This window comes from Anopheles ziemanni, chromosome 2, assembly GCF_943734765.1.
Source record: "Anopheles ziemanni chromosome 2, idAnoZiCoDA_A2_x.2, whole genome shotgun sequence".
Taxonomy (NCBI): Eukaryota; Metazoa; Arthropoda; class Insecta; order Diptera; family Culicidae; genus Anopheles; species Anopheles ziemanni.
Genome location: NC_080705.1, coordinates 27058824 through 27078982, shown reverse-complemented (window position 1 = coordinate 27078982; position 20159 = coordinate 27058824). Strand labels below are relative to the sequence as shown.

Sequence of the window (20159 nt, the reverse complement as noted above, 5' to 3'; positions counted from 1 at the left end):
GCTGGCGACGTCAGTCGGACGACGACGAAGGACAGCAGACACAACACTTCCGACATGCACAGGTACCAAAGCCCAATGGGAGCTGGTCTCCGTTCCGAAATAAAGTACGGTCGGATTCGCGGTTTGCACAACTTTATTACTACTTTCCCGGGTTAGGTATTTTGTTTCGCAAATTGTTATTTCCACCGCTGCTGGCGGACAACGATCACCACGGTGACGACGACGACGACGACCTGGACCAACCTGGGGTTGGGAAAAGATGGATAACAAAATAATCAGGCTGCGACGTCAAAACGGCCCGGATCTGTCAAAAGTGGCAGCTGTCAAGCGATGACATTTGCATGAAGCATTTTTAAAACAACCGTTTTTATTTTTAATTTTATGGTAATTTTTGAATGTTCGATATTATCTATCAGAGTTCCAGCTCGGTAGTGCATCAGAGCGGATGTTAGCAGCGCACAAGTTTTCCTGAAGTGGTTAGCTGAAAAGTAGGGTTAGCTTAGGGCACGACCGCGTGGTCACGCCGAGCTGGAGCTCAGGTCAGACAAATCCTAGCTGCCGCACATCTCGTGCTGTTTGAGTCAATCAAGCGGACCACGAGGTTTTTTGTGTCCTGACAACGGAAGGAATTATCCCTTCCGTGGACGGCGGGTGGACATATGGCTTTTATAGCCGGTCCTAAAGGACGAGCCTCTTCATAGGAGTTCGGACAGAGTCGGTACGCCTCTGATTACGAGTAAGGGAACAAACGTTCGACTTAGCGTAGGAGGATATACCCCGACTCGCATAAAGAAAGAAGAAGAAGATATTATCTATAGGGAATAGTATTCTTTTATGATATTTGTAGAGATGGATCACCTACCATCACCTTGTAGAGATGGATTCAAGAACAACGAAACTGCTCTGAGGAAGCTGTTGTCCCTAAAATAAGAATACATAATGCTAGAACGATTACATGGAGATGGAGATTTAATGAGCACAAATCACGATGACGATAATTGCGCCCACCAAGTAAGGAAGGACAGAAATACATATTACCTTTGTGATTCTCGAAAATAATTTATATTTCACATAACATTACGCTTGCCCGGTTCCCCATATAAAAGGGTAAAATCGAATTTCCAACGCAATTTACTTGACGTAAAATAACAGAAATAATATAACTATTCTTACAATACAAACAGTTACTTAGTTCAATGGTATAAAAAAGGCATATGGTTTGGGTAAGCATTTCGGTTACCTTACATAACCAACTTATGTAAAATATTTAAAAATAAACGATAAATTCAACAAGTCTGCTTGGGTTGGATATAACACAGATTATTGCCGGAAAGGATATAGTGAGGGGACCAGCCATTTATATGTCCCGTGATGGGTTACACTTCCTTCGTCTTCTTTTGCTCTTTGCCGGATCTCTAGCTAAAGGATTGCTTTGGATTGATTATTTACAAGAAAAACAGCGCTTCTGCCAGCGATCGTTCAAGTCCACTATTCAATCACAGGGTTGTTGATATTCAATGTTTGTTCGCGTTCGTCATAGATGCATTTTGCAAAGTTCACCTACGGAATGGAAAGGGAAATAATTAATACATTGAGAATGTAATTTCCAGACAAGCCCCACATCCAATAATGGCCGCCTACACTTACATGGTAGCATATCTTTTTAGCAATTTCTTCATTTTGACAGCGTACGCGAGGCCTCTTGACCATCTCCGGCGCGCTCGGTGTCAGCGAAGATTTTGTTGGCAACGAAAGACAAAACTCTATGTAGGTAAACGTTTTCCGGTTGCCGGATCCACCCACAATCGATGATGGTGGTGCAACAGTCAATGGCTGGCAGGAAATGATCTCGCTCATCGGATAGTTGAACACGATCATCGTCGTTTCGTCGTTCTTCGAAAAGCCCCACACGTTCTCCGCCGACACGAGCAGCCGCATCTTGGAGTCCCTCGTATCGAGCAGGCACGGTTCGTACGCCATAAACTGCTCGCTAAAGTTTCGCTTATTGATGAGAAACAGGTACTGCTGACCGGTGCTCTGGAGGTACGAATAAGGTGGCAGTAATCCACCCGGCGCCCCGGTGACCGTCCGTGGTGGTCGTTTTCGTTCCGGCAGGATTCGGTTCGAGCCTTTGCTTTGCTCACGAACCGCATTCGCTGTTTCGGATGCAAGATCCAAAACTCCGATCACCGGCTTCGTGACCGTCCCGACGAGCCCCTTGCCGAGACCGGTGATAAATCCCGACAGCCCATCGTTGGCCGTACCCTGATAAGTGTGCTTGACGATACTCGTTACACCGCCCAGCAGACCGAAGGTGAACCCACGGAAACCGGCCACCAGATGATCGCCGGTCGTCCCACTTCCACTCCCACCGGACACATCCAGAATGCGTTGGCGCGTTTCCACGTGCTCATCGTCGAATACCACCTTCCCCAGGCCGTCCGAGATCGTTTCCGTCAGCTTGGCAGTTGAGTTTGAGATACCGTGCGTGACGTTCTTTACCAGCGACGAGATCGATCCCTCGAGTAGCAGACTGGAGAATCCTTCCGAAAGATCGTTTGCAAAGCCGAGCGGATTCCCAAGAAAGTCCACACTGCCCAGTATGGAGGCGGCCTGCCACTTCAGCTCCTGCTTGTAATGCGCCCGAATGGCGCTCAGGTACGCGTCCATAGTCTCGAAGTGATACTTGTGCGCGAACTGTTCGAAGTTGATGACCGCGTCCTCGAACTTGATGAATGTGAACCCAAGGTTGCGCTTAATCTCGGCAAATTCCGGCGTCAGCTTGCTTGCCGTGACGAAACTTAACCGGATCTGGGCGGGGATGATACGTAAGTCGCCAAAATAGTACCGCTTAACGTTACTATCCAGCACCTTATAGATGATCTTCTGCGCCTCGTAATCAGTCTCGTCGGGAAGTGTCGTCGGATCGACGGTGGTTTTTGCGAAGCCGAAAAACTTGACCATCCGCAGAAACAAACGTTCCTCGAGATAGACGGCCACCGGGCGGATGCTAAGAATAAAGTGCTCAAAAATGACCGCATTCGTGTTCGGCGAGGGTAGCTGCTTTACGTTCAACTGCAGCGAACTCGGCATTGTGGTACCATCGATAGACGTTCCAAGTGTAGTTCCGGTCGTCCCACCGCTTCCACCACCACCACCGCCGATCGTGTACAACATGATCGGGCATGAGGTCTCAAACAGCTGATTATCGATTTGCATATCTCCGACGGAAAAATCGAGTGAATTCACGGCCGGTGTCCGGATGTACTCCATGTGGATGTTCTCCAGCGTAACGTACGCCAGTTCTTCGCACGGTTGGTTCGAAATCAGGGACAGACCGATCCCTTTCCTCAGCTTCAGCTGCACATGATACTCGTGTACTTCCTTGCCCGTGCCACGGCGCTCAATCTCAGACGTTCGGTTACGTCTGCCCTGACTGGGACTTCCATCGAACGATCCTCTAGGGCCTCCGGATGTGAAAATGTGCGATACATGCTTCCAGCTCGAGTCCAACGTAAGCTCTCCGCGACCGCCCGCCTTTACGTCCCGTATCTGGATCGATTTGATCGGACCATCCATACGGTACGAAACCGAAAGGCATCCGGAGCCGGGCCGAAGCTTCTGCCGCTCGATTGCCTGCTCGAACGGGACACCACACTGTGTTAGGACTTTCGTGTCGGACACGCACATCCCCAGTACCGCCTCGGAACCGGCCCGAAGTCCAAAGAAGCCCCCGCGCGCTTGAACGCACATGTTCGAGTGTTCGCACATCAACCGGCCATCCTCGGTGAAGTGCCAGGTTTGGGTGGAACGGCGCTGCCTATTGGCCGGTCGCACGACCATCCCAATGAACTGCATCGGTTGCGGGGGTTTCTCAAGGTCTAGCACGTAGCGCGGTTGCTTTTTGCCCGGCTCACTCGGTGGCGACGTTCCCTCGTGCTCGAGCTGCTTCTCGTTGTTCATGCGCCACAGTTGGGACCGATCGCCGGCCTGTTTGCGTACCAACAGCACCCGACCGTCGACAACACCGAGCACCAGCTGTTGCGATTGTACTTCAAACCGACCACCGGGGTCGTTCCATTCGCCGAACGCTGGCACCGCTTCGAACGTTTGACTGAACGCGATGTAGATGAAATTTTCGTACATCAACCGGAACGGTTCGAAGCCATCCAGCCGGCAGTTGGAATAGTCTCCCCCGGGTGCTTCCAGCTGGAGGTAGGGCGCACCCGTCGGTTCATCCAGCACGTACGCAATCGAACACTGAGGGCGTACGACCGTTTTGAAGGTACTTCGCCCGTCCGCCTGGTGAAAGGTGATCGGTACGTGCGAATAGTTGTCCAAACGAATCGGAGGTGGAAGTGCCTGGGCATTACTGAAGATCATGAAGTACGTTGCACCGTGAAGGATCGTTTCGAGTCGCAGGAAGTGCATCGCACCGTTCATGTTCCGTATGTTAATGTACAAGCTTAGCCCGGTGCCGGCGATCGGGATCCCACCGGACCACAGACATTCGGGCACCTCGGGCAATCGAACGCACAGCTCGTGATCCTTCTCCAACCGTGGCCAGTGGAACGGGATGTGACATCCCGGGACGGCCTCGATGTACGCCGACTTCGCCGCCGGATCGTACACGGTCGTACTACTGACGAGACACTTCTGGAGGACCTGCAGCGTGTAGCTACTCCGGTTGTAAAGCTGATAGCGCGGCGAAAACGTCACGATCGATGTCTGGCCGTACTTTCCCCGCGCCCGACGCACCTCGATGCCGATGATGAACGTTTCCGAGGCCCCGAGCAGCTGCCGATGTTTCGTACCCTGCTCCAGCTTGAACGGTTGGCACCAGTTCAGGTTCGTCCCGAAGCGACGCCCGAGCCGCATCGTCACGCAACCCGAACAGCTGGGATCGCTAAACGCAAACATAAACGGTGTGATCATGCGTGCCTGCTCGTTTTCGGAAAACTGTCCCGCACATTCGGTGTCCAGGTCGTCCTGGCGGAAAACCAGCGGCAACCCGGTACGGTTGACGAGCCAGTAGGGTGCACCGATGGAAATCTGCACCCCGCGCCCTTTCACAACGACGATCGTGGCCGATAGCTTGAGCATCCGGGCGCCCATATCGAACAATCGCACATCCAGCGTAGTCGATCCATACGTCCCCGGTGGGATTGTGATTTGGCCCGCGTTCGGGTAACTATCGAGCGTCAGTGTAAGCGTGATCGGCTGCTCGATGTCTACCTCGGTGATGCGGGCCGTATCGGATGATGAAATACGCCCCTGACTGCCCGACGGTAGCTTGTACAGCAGATCGCACGGAAGCAGATTGTGGATGCGCATCGGTGGGAAAATGGTGATGATGTGCCCGGGCAGATGGATCACATCCTTCGTTGGGTACGGTTCCTTCCGGATTGCCAGTAGCATTTTGCACGTTTTATCCCGCGGTCCACGGCAACTGCGCAGCTCCTGATAGATTTCACCCGGCTCGATAGCTTCCGCCCACTGGACACCCCGGTCGGTAAACTGGAACCCGCTGTGGGCCGCCGTTTTCGGGATGTCGAAGCGCTGCAGTAACGTCCAACCGTCACTTGAACTGGATCCGGGAACGGGCGAAGCGGAGGGGGATAGGGAACTGATGGCGTCTTCCAGCGCGTTGGCCACATTTACCGTGACGCTCGAAACTAGCGGGCGGAAATAAAGGACGGCATGCACATGCGTCAGTGGCACGTTCAGCTGTTCGTTCGAGTGCAGAATGGCCGTCTTTGTGTCGGGCCAGTTGCGAATGTTCAGATGGCCAAACAGGTGCTCCATCTTTACCAGCACTGGTAGGTCTAGCTTGTTGACGAGTTTCAGCGCCGATCGTACCGTGATCAGTTTCTGAGCCGAACCTTCCATCGTAACACCGAACACAATCCGGGCGCGTGGTGCCTGTGAGTAATCGAGCGTATTGCATATATCGGGCCGTGCATGGCGGAAGTATGTTCCCACACGATCCACTGAAATTGGACCGACCTCTTGCCATCCTTCCACACGGACCGCTATCTGATGCAGGTTCACCTTATGGCTGTCCCGATGGCGAGCTTTATTGCGTGTTCCGTAGGAAAATGTTGCCACACCGCCCGGTTCCACCAGTGTCCAGCTAGCTTCTGCCGGGACGTTCGGTAGTGACCCGATGGTTTTTCCGCGCGAAGAAATAATCTCCGAGGAAATCAGTGTCGTGTACCACAACCGTACACCGGTGTCGTTCTTGATGGCGAACGGAATGAACGGAGCACGCTGGCGATAGTTTGCGGGACCATTGTTTTTCCCCATAGACGATGACGCTGATCCCACTTTCGAACCATCCGACTCGACGTAATAGTCCTGCATCCAGTTATCCTTCACCATCGCAAACAACTCGATCAGCGTGCTCGTGACGTTCAGCCGCAGCGTGTCGTTGCTTTCCACCCGCATATTCAACCGATTGCCTGGTCCGGCGGCATCCGATTCGATCGCCAAGCTGTAGCCCCATTTGGCCTCCAGCTTCCACGATTCGATCATCGGCTCCCAACCACTGAGTACCCGATTATAGTAATCCGCTGCGAAAACGCCCGCCATACGGCCCCCATTGTAGCCGGAAAAGGTAGCGGCCAGTGCGTCCACCACGTCCGGATCGTCCCCGGTGAGCGTGGTCATCCTGTTGCTGTGATCCGGATGCAGTTGGCCAAGCTCCTGCCGAAGGTCCAACTTGCTCAAGGAAAGCTCCACCAGTGGCACATCGGCATCACGACAGTCATCGATGACGCAGATCGATATGCATGGCGACTTCAGTTCGATAGCGATTATGTTCAGTGCTCCGCCATCAGTACGAGTCCCTCCACCTTCCGACTTGCCATTGCTGCCCGCACTGTGCAGCGGAACACGGCCAGCATCGTCGTGTCGATGGGGTTCCTTATTCTGGGTCAACCAAAGGGCCGCTTCATCTAGCTGATAGCTACATCGTTCCAGCGCAAGCAAACAATCATCCCGCCGGAACCCGAGATGGACCAGTTTATCCACGGTTTTGGAGTTCCTGCCATCACTCGCTTGAAGCTGCTGCTGATGCTGCTGTTGTTGCTGCTGCTGTTGATCCTGTTGTTGTTTGTGATCGCGTGCATTTTTCGTCTGCTCCGGCAAGGACTCCAGCATCTGTCTAAACATCCGCACATCATGGTAGGACAGACGGATGCAAAGCTGTTTTTGCATTTGTATCTGAAATAAGAAAGAGTTGAAATAAGTAACTCTTTATAGCTTTTAAAATATGCTGACTACTATAAATTTGTTTTAACTTGCCTCTAGGACACCTTTCTTTACGTCCATATTGATCGTCACTGGGTCGATGATGGAGAGGGCTGTACGTTCTTCGGCGCCCAGTACACAGGAGAACACTTCCAAATTATTCAAATTGATCGAGAGCGTTTTGTTGGTCTCAAACGGACGATACGAAACAACCGTTGTGCTCTAGGGATACAAAAGGGGAATTAGTGAAGCGAAGGGAAGGAATGAGGATTTATTTTAGTAACTTAAAAATATTACAACCTCATTCAACTTCACATTTACCTTCAATATAACAGCATTCGTGTCGTGCTGGTCCGTTTTCTCCACAAACACCAACTCCGAATCGGTAATGTTCAGCTTCAGCTCCATACGGCTATCTTCGACCGGGGTCGGCACTCGCTGCACTGCAGCAATGTCCACGGTGGATCGATTTCTCATCATCGTCGACTCGGCCCATCCTTCCAATAGTCCTCCGTCCGACAGAAGGGAGATTTGCTGCACCTCCGGTGGTGGATCTTCCTGCTGCAGTATAAAGTCCCGGGCATTTTCCAACCAATCTAGAATCGCCATCAGGCGCATGTTGTTCAGTAGGATGGTAAACTTGGTCAGATCACGCCTTCTGCGGCTATGTATTTCCGCCTGCACCAGCTCGGTGCCAGGTTCACCGCGAATCGGCTGCAAAATGTTAGGGAACACATTCAGCACCTCGGCGCTATTCTGTCGCCCCGGTGGCGTACGGTGGGAAGCGGTAGTGTCGCGTGTGTCGACGCTGCACTCCGATGGTAGGAATCTCGTATCGATCAGCTGAATTTCTTGCGATACCAGATCGATATCCTGAGCTCCGTCGCTAAAACAATCCACCAGAAGCTTCGACTTGATGAAGTTCACGCAGGCCAACGGTTTTGTGTGCGTTTCCGCGAATCCTCGCCGCTCGTCCTCGATCGTGTGGACCAAACGCACCGACACATCGAGCAGCTCGAGATGGATGGAAAGATTCTTCCACACCTCTTCCAGAGGATCGGAAGACGCATCGGCGTTGTTGAGAGAGAGCGTGCTATTTGGGATGGAAAATGCCCGCAGGTACAGTTCATCGATCGATTCGCCCAGATTGTGCGAGAGGAAACCACGGATCAGGCGATACTGTTGTAGGTCAAGCAAAGCGTCCAGCTTCGACAGTGTGCCATGTACGCTAATATCAGGTACTGGAAGAAAAGTACAAAAATAATAAATTAATACGCACAGCGTCATGTAAAGTCAATTTAACATTCGTTGCTCAAATGAATTAATTGTATTTACAAATTACGATAATGAAAATCCTATCCTTGATTTTTGAGCCTAATTATCGAAAATTGGCAACAATGACAAGCAACTTTGAAATGTTATTTAAAACACCCCGGACGTTAAAAAAAATCATTCTACTAAATAATACTTTTAACTCACTTACCAAAATGACTCGTCAACGAATCTAAATTCCGTTCCACCTCGAGCTTCAAGTGACACTTTTCCTTCAGCAAGCTGCAACCCTTCTTTACCAGCCGGTACCCCTTCATATCAATGCCGGCCGTCACCGTCGAATCAGTGGCCATCGCAGGAACGGCGCTGAACCGTTCCTCTGGTTTCGGTTCCATGCGAGCCGCAAAGATGTCCGTATGAAAGAGGTTCACGTGCATCACGTCCAGTACCTCTCGATCGCCCGCACTCAACCGGAACTCGTTCGTTAGCGTAAACTCGCCCAGATCGGCCACTATCACCTGCTCACTATTGTAGCTCATCGGGAGCAGTATGATTGGTGCGCCCGCGTTGATGGACAGTCCGAGCTGCGTCGGCCGTTGATTGTGATAGGCACGCACATCGGAGGGTTTAATTTTTCGCATCATCGGCTATAAATATATTGGGGTTGATAGAAAACAAAAACCATTAGAACATACAATAGGCGACTCTTCACTAAGAACGTACCGTTTGTAGCTGTGAAAATTCCTTGAAAAACAGCTGAATCTCCGCAATGAAGCGCTTCGTGTGGATGTACCGAACTGAGGACATGGCAATTGTGAGCTGCGCATCCTTTTCCAACCCCCGAACCGTCCTTCCTTTGGGCATGTCTCGAACGTATACAAAGTTCAGCGCCTCACTACCCGTCGTCATAAACTTCTCCCGGTAGAGCGTCCCGTACGGTGTCAGATCGCTCAGCGTAATCGAACCCAAACTGCCCTCGACCTGCTTCGCCTGCCCACGCTTGGAGATGGTCAGTTGCGCGTTCGAAACGTTCGCCTTAGCAATCTCACACGTTGGCTTGGCCAGCACCAAACTCAGCGAGCGTACCGATATTTCCAGCTTCGATTGGCCACCGGCAACCGTTTCGGTGTCGGCGCCTTGCGTAAGGAATTGAGGTCGGCTCGCCGATGTTGGAGGGTTTCTTCCATCGATTTGGTCGGTCGCATCGGTGGTCGTTGTCGCACGTGCCGTTCGTGACGAGCCTCCCTTTTCCCTGTCCACTGATGGATCGGATTCCGAGTCGGAAAGCAGTCCGAAAAAGTCCAACAGCACGAACCAACTCTCGACGGACACGATCAAATCCAGACTGTTGAAATCGATCAAACTGGACTGCTGCAGAGATTCAAACTGTGTGGCAAAGGTGGGACATGTGGGATCGACCAGCACGGAGCTGTAGATGACAAGGTTTTCCTCCGAGCTGAGGCGCGACGTACCGGGTGCGCCACGTTGCTGCTGCTGCTGCTGACGCGCTACCGACGGTGATGGTGGCGGCGTATCAGGACAGAGCGAAGAACGGTTCGCCGCCAGAAAGCTAAATCCCATCCGATCCTCCAAGTTCGTTGGCAGCGAGTTTGGAAGACCCTCCAAGTTGGCCAGCAACAACCCTACCGGATTGGGGCAGGAATGCGACGCAAACGAGGACGCATTCAGACGTTCCTCTTCGGCGTCCCGTTCCGCCGACGTAACCACCATGTAGCGTGTCTTTGCCGTGTCCGACTGCAGCAGATCCTCCATCAGCAACGAGCGAAGCGAAATCTTGATGTGCGTCTCGTATTGGTTGCGCTTGTCGAAGTCGACACAAAAATCGCGGAACGATATCTGCACCAGTGCCTCGTTGCGGTTCCCGTTCAGCTGGATGATGAACGCGGGCAGCTCGAAGTGCACTCGTACGCTAATGGCCGATCCACCCGCCGTCCGCGGATCCACCTCCAGGCTGGACTGATAAAACAAACCCTGGCGCGCTTTCGATGCCATCGGAAACGCTCGGAAAGTGAGCGAATCCTCTGCGGCAATTTCCGATACCTTTTCAAGCGTCGTCGGAACCTCGCTCGGAGGCCGCACGAGATCGCGTGGAATTTTAAACAAATTATCGATCGTTTCCAGCAGCTGCTCGTACTGTTGACGCTTGAGTGACAACCGAAGCGGTTTTACAACACAACCCACGATGCGGAATCCATCGGAATCGTCCACCGTTTCACCGCCAGCGTCGCGCTCGCGGCATATCTCCAAGCTAAAGATGGTATCGTGGATGATTGGGATCGCGTTTTCCTTGCACGAATAAAGTTCCTCCGCACGCGGTAGCCCCGCAAAGCGGAAACCCTTTCGGTTGGTCGTATCAAGCGAGTACAAGTTAATATTGCGGAAGTCGATCTTGTACAAGTCCAAATTTTCACTCGTTCTCCCGGCTCCCGCAGCATCACCCGCGATGCTATCGATAAACTCGGTCGAATCTTCCTTGGCGAACCGTATTCGGCTGCTGCTATTGTTGAAGCCTCCGTCGTCGATCGTTTCCGCTTCGGTCTGCTCGTAGATACCATCCAGATCGCTCAGATTGCAATCCACCGATGTACGATCGGCGCCACTAAACAACGTTCCTCCTTCGTCTTCTCGCAGTGGGGGACTCGTACGATTTATTATAATGCGTTCAGGACGATCCATCGCATCGGGCGGCGTTGTGTTGCTTACGGTGATACGTCCCAAGTGGGCCACGAGGACCTGTGGGCTGCTGCTGCTTCGCGGTAAGATTAACACCGGTGTCTCTAGCGTTATGTCTACCTTCAGCGTGTAGTCCGAATTGAGCAGCACATCCTGTGCGCGCGACAGTGAAACCGTGCGCTGGCGGCGAACTCTTCTCGGTGACGCATAGATACTTTCCGGACGACTTCCGGAAAGATCCGGCCGCGACTGTACCAACCCGAGCGCCATATCTGTCGCCTTTTCGCGTATCGATCGGGCCAGATTCTTTAGGTAGTGCTTGAACTCGGTCGCACACCAGCTGAGCTCCTGCATGAAACGGGCGCAGTGGATGAACCATACCGATGCCATTTTCACGCGAATATCGATGCACGCATGCAGATCTTTCGAAACGCAAAACGATAGGGCCTGCCTTTCTTCGTGCATTCCCGTCATCATATCGTCGTCGTTGAGGCGCTTCGACGCCGTTCCCATTAGGCCACCACCGTACACTTCCTGCGCCAGTGCCGTCATTAGATCCGGTCCAGCCGAATCCGTGCCATAAGGGTGGCGGGTGGCAGATGTTGATCGTCCCGGCACACTGCTGTCCGTGAGGGGATCCTTACCGACCGACAGTATCCGCTGGTGGTTTACCCCTTCCGGTGTTAGGTCGAGCACCTGTAGACCACCCAGTGACCCTTCGACGGTGATGTCGCTTCCGAGGGTAGCATGGATCTTTGCTTCCGACATCGTGAACGTGCCGACCTTACGCCCGACCAGGTAGTTATCCCGAATCAGGGCCCGAAGAACGAGCACATTCAGACGATGAAAGTCGAACGTTATCTCTAACCGAACGGGAGCGGGTGTTTCGGTTGACGAGGCTTCCGATGCACGCCGTTGCCCCGACGCTGTCGAAGGGTATGAAGATGGATCCACGGGTTTACCTTCAACTCCTACCTCTCCACCACCGTCGCTGGTGTACATTCCGGTCTGTTCCGGTGGAGCTGGTGCTGGTGCTGGAATAACTCGCTTTACAAATCCCAAAAGTTCTACGATCGTTTCTTGGTTTGCTGCAATCCGTAACAAGAAAAAAAACACAATCAGTCAAGCTTCAAACGAGCGAAACAATGTTTTCCGTTCTTTCCACGTTACTTACCAATAATGTCCAGGTTATTGAACTGTATGTTTGCCACTTGCAGCTTGTCCTCCGGCCGTTCCGCCATCACGAACACAATCTCCACCGTTATCAGCGCATCTAGATCGCCGAGTGTTGCCGCATTCCATGTGGGAGAAGTGGCTGTTTTGTTTACAACATTTCGAACAACAACACGACACGGGGTCGGGAAAGTCAAAGGTTCCGTCATCGAACCGAACAGTGCGAGAACGTAAGCAACGATAACCCCAAAACGAACCAAACAGTACAACAAACAAAACAGCAACAAACCAAAAAAAATGGCATGATCAACGGCCAGTCGGGTAACCCCGGGCACCAGTCGGGCGGCGTGAGGCGTATCGTGAATAGTTTCCGAAATGTCCAAAGGCGGGAACATATGAGAAAAGAGAGAAATGAAAACAAAAAAACGCAAGAAATTTTTTAATGAGCATGCAAAGAAATTAAAGCACGAATTTGAAATCGATCAAACTTGGTAGAAAACCTACTTGAAATTTGTAATTCAAAACAAAGCTTTGTTTGATAAATCTAATGTTTGAAGGTACTAGTTTGATTTGAAAAATAAGATAAGCTAAAAAGTTATTGACAAGAATATATAGTAAACACTCCAGCAAAATGGTTAATAATCGCTTGTTTAACGAGGTATAATATACACAGTATAATTACCGTATATTGCAAATAAAAATAAAATCCAATGAGTCCAACAGGACAACAAACAAATCTATTCTACATGTTGCATGCTTGACCTAAGTATGAAGTATTCACAGTGAGTAAGTGCTGTAGGTTTCTCTAATAGAAACCATAGTCAGGTGATGACACTTAAATCCCGTGTCGCTTCTTTAAAAAAAATCACAAAAACATAAAAATAGCTCCCACTGAACATGGGTTTACTTTAGATAATTTACCTCGTTGCAGATTGCTCAATGCTTTCGATATCGTTAGAGGGCTTGTGGGACGCCGAAATTCACTCGCCGGATCTGGTGGGGAAGCTGGTGAGCAGGGCGAGCATGGTTCACTCTGCCGTAGGCTTCCCGACAAACTATCCATACTGTGGAATAAGGGACAAAGATTATGAAATTTTCGAGAACTGGCTGTGGTTGATGCTTAGCAACTGTCCTTACCCAACATGTCGATGGCTAGCAATGAGAAGCTCAAAATCCTGCCCAAATGATTGCATCGCGTCGACTAGCAGCAACCCGTGTACGGAAAGCGTCAAGCTGATGTCTTCCGGCCGCTGACTGTAGCCCGCCTTAACCCCAGACACCTGCAGCTCGGCCACACTCCGACCGCGCGATTGCAACTCTAGCGACATCTGATCGATAGTGAACTGAAAAACGACAATATTCGTCGCGGAGGTCGTGCTGCTTCCATCCTCGTCGTCTGGCCCGCTGGGGTCACTCCCTCCCGTTACCGATTTCGCTATGACACTCGTGTCAAGCTCATCGGTCCGTGTGGTGGGTGGTTTTGGTGACGTTGAAGGTGGCACCGGGCCCGCCATGTAGGGACCGCCCGCTTTGGTCAATTTGTTCGCCAGCGTCAGAATCGATGACACCTTGTACTCGTTAATGTGCGCGTTCAGCTTCGGAAGCGTACCGGACAGCGTCAAGCTCGGATACTGCGGGTCGCTGGTGTAGACGACGCGCCGTTCCACCTGCAGCACGATGCTAAACCGATCGAGTACGTGCAGGTTCGAGGTACCTTTCACACTGGCAGAAGCCCACCGTTCCTTCGCGTGACAAACGAGCACTTGCAGATCCGTCAACTGCAGATGATAACGATCGTACAGTCTCTGGTATAGTTGGTATTCGTCCAGCGCATCGCCAAGAGCAGCCCCGCTGACCATTCCAGCCGCGTTAGCCGCTCGATCACCAACGCCACTACTTGGCTCCGGAACCTCAGAAAATGCACTAACCAACGTCGGTGAGTTGGTGGTACTCGCTTCCGAACCCGGCGGTGTCGAGCAAGGCGTCATAAATGCGTCATCCTCGTCATTCTCCGTCTGCATCTCGGGTGATGCGTCTCGTTGTCCAGCGTTGGTCGCCAGAAAGCCACCGGACGCCGTCGCACTCTGAGTACCCTGGCCGGACGTCCCTTGGTCCCCATTTGTCAGCTGTAGTCGTCCGAAATCAACCACAATAATCGTGCTGTTCGTGCGATCGCTAAAATTGTCCACAAAAATGATCTGCGGCGCGGAGATGTCAAACTCCAGCGTCCACGTTTTGCGCTCGCTTAGGTGGCCCTCGATGATGTAGTTCCAGTTTTTCATCAGCTCCTGCTTTGTTTTATTTTTCATGTCCTCCAGGCGGCGCCGTGCGTCGTACTGTTGGTGTGGCTTAGCGAGGAAATCCATCAGCCATCGGACGGCGTCCATGTTGTACACGATGTCCAACGATTCCGACTTAACCATCAACCGGTAGTCGGTGTCGAACGAAAGGGGTTTTCTTTCGTACTGCAGCTGAAATATTGGTTCGGTTGAACTGCCTGACGCACTGAGACGCCCCGACGGCGCACGTCCCAGAGGTGTGTTTCCGCTAGTGGAACTCTTTGGATTTATCGGCTGCGGTACAAGCAGCGTTTCCTCCTGCTTCTGCTGTGGTTTAACCAGATCGGGAAACTGTGAGTTCAACGTCAGTCGATCTTTGATCAAAATGGAACCTAGCGAGAGGCCTACGTAATGCGATCCACTGCGCGGTCTCGACTCCACATCCATCTTGAGATCCTGAAACAGGAATTGTAGCTTCGGTGCCATCTCGAGAGCACTGCAAAAGTCAACCGTGCCACGCTTTAGGATAAAATTAAACTTCCCAAAGACGGCATCTCGTTTGAGTAGCGAGTTTGATTCCACCGAACCGGCTAACGCGTCGAGAATTTCATCCTCGAAACTTCTGCTCGCCGGGCTAAGCTCTCCTCCTTCTTGACCCCAGCCCCCACCACCCTCTAGCGCCAATTGTTGACCGCCGTGATCATCTTGACTGGGCGTTTGAGGCTCTCCGCTTTCACTCTCACTACCTGGTGATGTAACGGTATTATTATTATTGCTGTTACTATACCACCACTGGGGAAAGAAATGGACCAGCATTGTTTTGCCCGTCTGGTTTGGGGTGGTGCTCGCTGGCGCTGGCGCAGCTGTCTTCTCTAGCGACGGAACCTGCGCCATGCACACGTCCCGTAGCAACCGCAGCTCGTCGAAGGTACGCTCGCGATCGATCCGATCCTTGAACTGTTTGTTCGCGCTCGAAAGCACCTCGTTCGGGTTGACGACGATGCGCGTGTAGATTCGAATGTACTGAAGATTTTCCCGTGCTATCTCGAACGGATCCGCACCGAGATGGCGACAGAGGCCGTGGCAACGTACGGCATACCGCCACCAATCGCGCGCACTTTCACTCACTGTGCCAGTTGGACGCTGCAGCTTAAACCTACGATATCGGGCAATATCGTCCAGTCCTCGGACACATTGCATCATTTGATTGTATTGTATCTAAAAAGAGAATAGAGTGATAAGCATTAAAAAAGTATGCCGATGACCGATTTTCAGTGTAAGTAGTAGCTTCAAGACCATTATTTATGTTGAGATAAAATTGTAAATCATACTCACATCACTTAGGGTTATCTTAATTTCCTCCCAAATCAAATCACAAACAAGCCGCGGCCGGCTGCGGGTACGCAAGGGTGTTTCGCTACGGTCCCGCCGAAGCTGCGCCCTCACGCTGATCGGACTGATCATGTGCACCATCTCAGCCTCCGCCCGTGGATCCCAGTACACGGAGAAGTTGGTCAGCTCAACCAGCTTGAACGTGACATGCTGTGCGTTCCAGTTCGCCGTACGGCCCGGCACCCAACTGGCGTCGCAACTCTGCGCCGACAGCGAGTCGATCTTGATGCCACAGCCGAACCGCTGGTTCGGTATCGTCAATCCATCCTCGTACCGAATGTGGATGCCGTTCACCGTGAGCTGCAGATTCTCGATAATGTTGGTCATGAGCGAGGTACCGTAGTTGAGCCAGCCGGAATAGGATGAAGCGTAGTAGCTTCCCTCGGTGACGGGTGTCTCTCGCTGGGCGCGCCATTTCGCTTCCAATCGGTCCAGTGAGGCAACCTTCAGATCCAGTTCGGTCTGCTGCTCGACTTCAGCGTTCCAGTCCTGTTCGAGGTCGATTGGGCCGCAGGTAACACTCACATTGTCTATGTACAGACACCAGGAGGCGGTCCGGAATGCTCGTACCGGCACGGTTAGCTTAACCTTTCCGATCGTACCACTCAGAATCTGCAACGGCAGGCCAAAGTGACGCAAAGCATCCTTGCGAAGAGGTAAATTTTCCAGCTCCACTTGACCTAAAACAATAATCAAATGGGATGACGTAAGTGGTTAGCATATGGATATTTACTGGAATAGAACATTGAAACATGAATAGATTCTTGTGTTTTCGCTTTAGCCCTGAATGTTTTCTCGATGCAAAGCAAATGTTGCCCTTTCTCCGTTTTTGTATCGCAAAACGCAAACGACAATATCTTTACATAATTACAAAAAAGTTCATATGGAAACGTATGGCGAGCACCCGCCCAGTGATGAGTCATTCGTGCAATAAATCATGAGTAATCATTCAGCTTTTGCGTTAAACCGTGTTTACCTTTTCCTTGTATATTGTCATGTGCCGAACGTTATTCCCGAACCGGTGGTTCGCTTACGAAAAAGTGACTCAAAGGTGTCGACCGCTATGGTCACATCGGTTATCTATGGTAAACATTGCGTCAGTGGTAAACATGCGACATCCAAAACCACCCAATTTTAATCCTTTTTCAATTCATTATCTTATCATGTTGACTCGGTGCAATGAGACAACGGGTAGGTAGCTTGAACACGTGAAGGGATTGGAGTGAAATATGTGTCCGGCACAAGTAATGAGGGAGCCATATAGGAATGTAGCTTACATGCTTGCTTCAAAAAGAGTATAATTTTTTTCACTTCGTAAGTGAAATAATTGTACTTGAATTGTGGATGCAAACTTCGTCGAGATTCAAGACCATGTCTATTGAAAGCATTCGGTAATCAAGGAATTGCCATTCCAAATAAAATGTTGGTGACATCCTACGCAACAGGTAGAACGCAGTAACCGAGATGGAGCACCAACCCCCACAACAGAGATGACGTTGTTGCCCACCGCGGTTACCCGCTTCTTGTCGTTATTACTCAAACGGCGGAAAGGGTAGATAGTATTTTTACTCCTCATTCAATCGGACGGACTTTTGCCAAACAATAACAACGCTTGGTGGTCGGTTTCATGGAGGCTTGTTATGTAACCTTGAACATCGCAACAGCCCGGTAGGCCATAATCGGAACCAAGCCGTGAACGCGCGGCCTCGTCATGCAATGCGGTTTTTCCTTTTCCAGTGTAGGTTTCATTTTCCGTCGCTGCCAGCTTTGATTGCTTCGGTTCGATAATTTTGCTTTGCCGCTCGCATGCACTGTACCGCGCGGATGTACGGAAGAGGCAATATTTCCGCTCAGCTGTCCACTTTGCTGATACCAATTGAACCGCAACCGATTGGGTGGGAAGGAAAGCAAAACATCGTGCGTTATGGTACGATCCTCAAAATCCTGCAGCTGACGACACTCGTTGCCCGCATCGTCGCAATAGTTGATGAAATTTCTAGTAGAGCGATGACGCCAAAGCATAGCAACCTTTGCCCTCGTACATACCCACCTCGTAGATTGCGATTAATTGCTACAGCAACGCAACCCAGCAGATGAAATTATGGTGGTCAAAACAGTAAACCGATGGCATCATCAACCCCTGGCGAGTGTCGGTTTAGAAAGCTCGCCATTTCATCGTCATACCCAGGTCGCTGAGGTGTCCCTCGGAGGCACACGATACACACTTACCCGAAAGCAGCGCAATTGTCAGCTGGGCCGTATTAAGATTTTCCACATACTTCCCGAGGTAGTTATTCAGCACCCAGGCTATCAGTTCTCTTAGCATACTACGGCCGTTTCCCTTGGGGGCATTTGGGTTGTGCTAATCACACTTCTCCGCGCCCTGCACGGATCGTGGCGCGCCAATTGATGGGCGATTTGCTGTCTCGACGTCTCGTCGGTTCCCGTTTCCTTCCCTTGATTGTTTGGGAAACTTGCTTTTCGCCACTGAACATTCACAGCACTCGCCGAGACCAGCTACTCTATTACGATACAAATCATCAATTTTGGCACACACGGAAACTGTATTTCATCACTTTTCCGTTTCGTTTCGATGCAACGCTCAATATTACGTTGTATCGGTTAATTTGGATATTTTGCACACCAAAAATTATATAACCTAAGCACTAAAAGCACTGATGAATAAACTTCACACACTACCGTTTGATTTGTCACCACTGGCCCCGGGGGGACGGCCGTCTTACTTCCTGGAGTCAACGGAATCACAACCCCATCGCTGGCAAACGGAGTGAAAGTGAAAAATCGAAATGCCCACTCAACTTCGCCTCAGCGTAATTCGCGTTTAGCAAACGCTGTTCCTATCGCACGGTCGAGGAGGTAATGAGAAACTGCTACACAAAAGTGTGGAGAGCAGTGTCGATGACAGACTTTTGTTTACATCGTATTTGCTGCCTAATGGTTGCTGATTTTCTTAATGATAATAAAACATGCACATGGCGCACTTTCTAATCGTACACAAAACATATGACAAACATAACATACAACCGAAATGATAAATATTTTATATCAATTAGAAAAACAAAATAAACTCTGTGTTCTACATTTACAAAATCCTTCTTCTTCTTCTTCTTTCGCTATGCGAGTCGGGGTATATCCTCCTACGCTAAGTCGAACGTTTGTTCCCTTACTCGTAATCAGAGGCGTACCGACTCTGTCCGAACTCCTATGAAGGGGCTCGTCCTTTAGGACCGGCTAATAATAGCCATATGTCCACCCGCCGGCCACGGGAGGGATAATTCCTTCCGTTGTCAGGACACAAGAACTCGTGGTCCGCTTGATTGACTCAAACAGAACGAGATGTGCGGCAGCTAGGATTTTTCTGACCTGAGCTCCAGCTCGGGGTGACCACGCGGTCGTGCCGTAACCTTACTTTTCCGCTAACCCTTTCAGGAAACTTGAGCACTGCTAACCATCCGCTCTGATGCGACGCCGAACTGGAACTATTTACAAAATCCAGCATATGTTTTTCACTGCCAATTCTAATAAAACAATCACTAGGCACAGGAAAAAAAATACCATGACAGATCTTTGACGGCCGGAACTTTGTGAAGCTCGCGTTGCGTTCGCTCGATTTTTCACATACGATTCTAAAGTAAAATTGTAAAGTATTATTTTGTGACTAAATCTTGACTTGCGGCACATTTTACACCGTTTTGTGGTTTGAAATTGAGGTAATTTTTCGAGCAAACAGGTGTTTCAATGCTGCTTCACGTCGAGAATGTTAGTGCCCTGCGTGTGCTTGGGGTAGATTTCCTAGTGGCAGCTGCAAGATTTCGGTGCCCGGTGTACCCCACTTCCAGATCAAATATTACTTCTGCCGTTAGATCTATAAATAGCGAGATACTTAGATTGCGGCGAGGAAGAAGGAAATCGAAGAGTTAAAATTCGCACAGAATAAATCACTATTATAAATAAAGTTGCATATGGAAATAACCGGAACATGATAGCCATTAGAAGAAAACCATCCTCGGACGCTGGACCGGTTCCTCCAGTGCAGTCCATGTCTAATACCCTTTTTTCCTCTTGCAGACATTAATG

General features: G+C 50.7%; 1 protein-coding gene across 1 annotated transcript; it reads right to left on the bottom strand.

Moving 5' to 3' along the window:
• Positions 1 to 1091: 1091 nt before the first annotated feature.
• On the bottom strand, positions 1092 to 18387 carry LOC131290869 (intermembrane lipid transfer protein Vps13D). The gene is made up of 11 exons (XM_058320058.1): positions 18291 to 18387; positions 16005 to 16741; positions 13528 to 15887; positions 13312 to 13454; positions 12392 to 12532; positions 9247 to 12305; positions 8735 to 9170; positions 7573 to 8492; positions 7306 to 7473; positions 1648 to 7224; positions 1092 to 1560 (listed from the first exon to the last, which is right to left on the bottom strand). Exons 1-11 carry the CDS (start codon positions 18385 to 18387, stop codon positions 1489 to 1491), a joined length of 13710 nt encoding a protein of 4569 aa, XP_058176041.1. The 3' UTR covers positions 1092 to 1488.
• Between the last annotated feature and the right edge of the window lie 1772 nt (positions 18388 to 20159).

What these genes read in the sequence shown, in the direction of transcription:
- LOC131290869 (XM_058320058.1), bottom strand. Translation starts at nt 18,387, where the DNA reads ATGCTAAGAGAACTGATAGCCTGGGTGCTGAATAACTACCTCGGGAAG. An exon ending in TAAAGAAAGGTGTCCTAGAG is followed by an intron (nt 7,225 to 7,305) that starts GCAAGTTAAAAC and finishes TTCTTATTTCAG; the next exon opens with ATACAAATGCAAAAACAGCT. An exon ending in CTAAAAAGATATGCTACCAT is followed by an intron (nt 1,561 to 1,647) that starts GTAAGTGTAGGC and finishes TCCATTCCGTAG; the next exon opens with GTGAACTTTGCAAAATGCAT.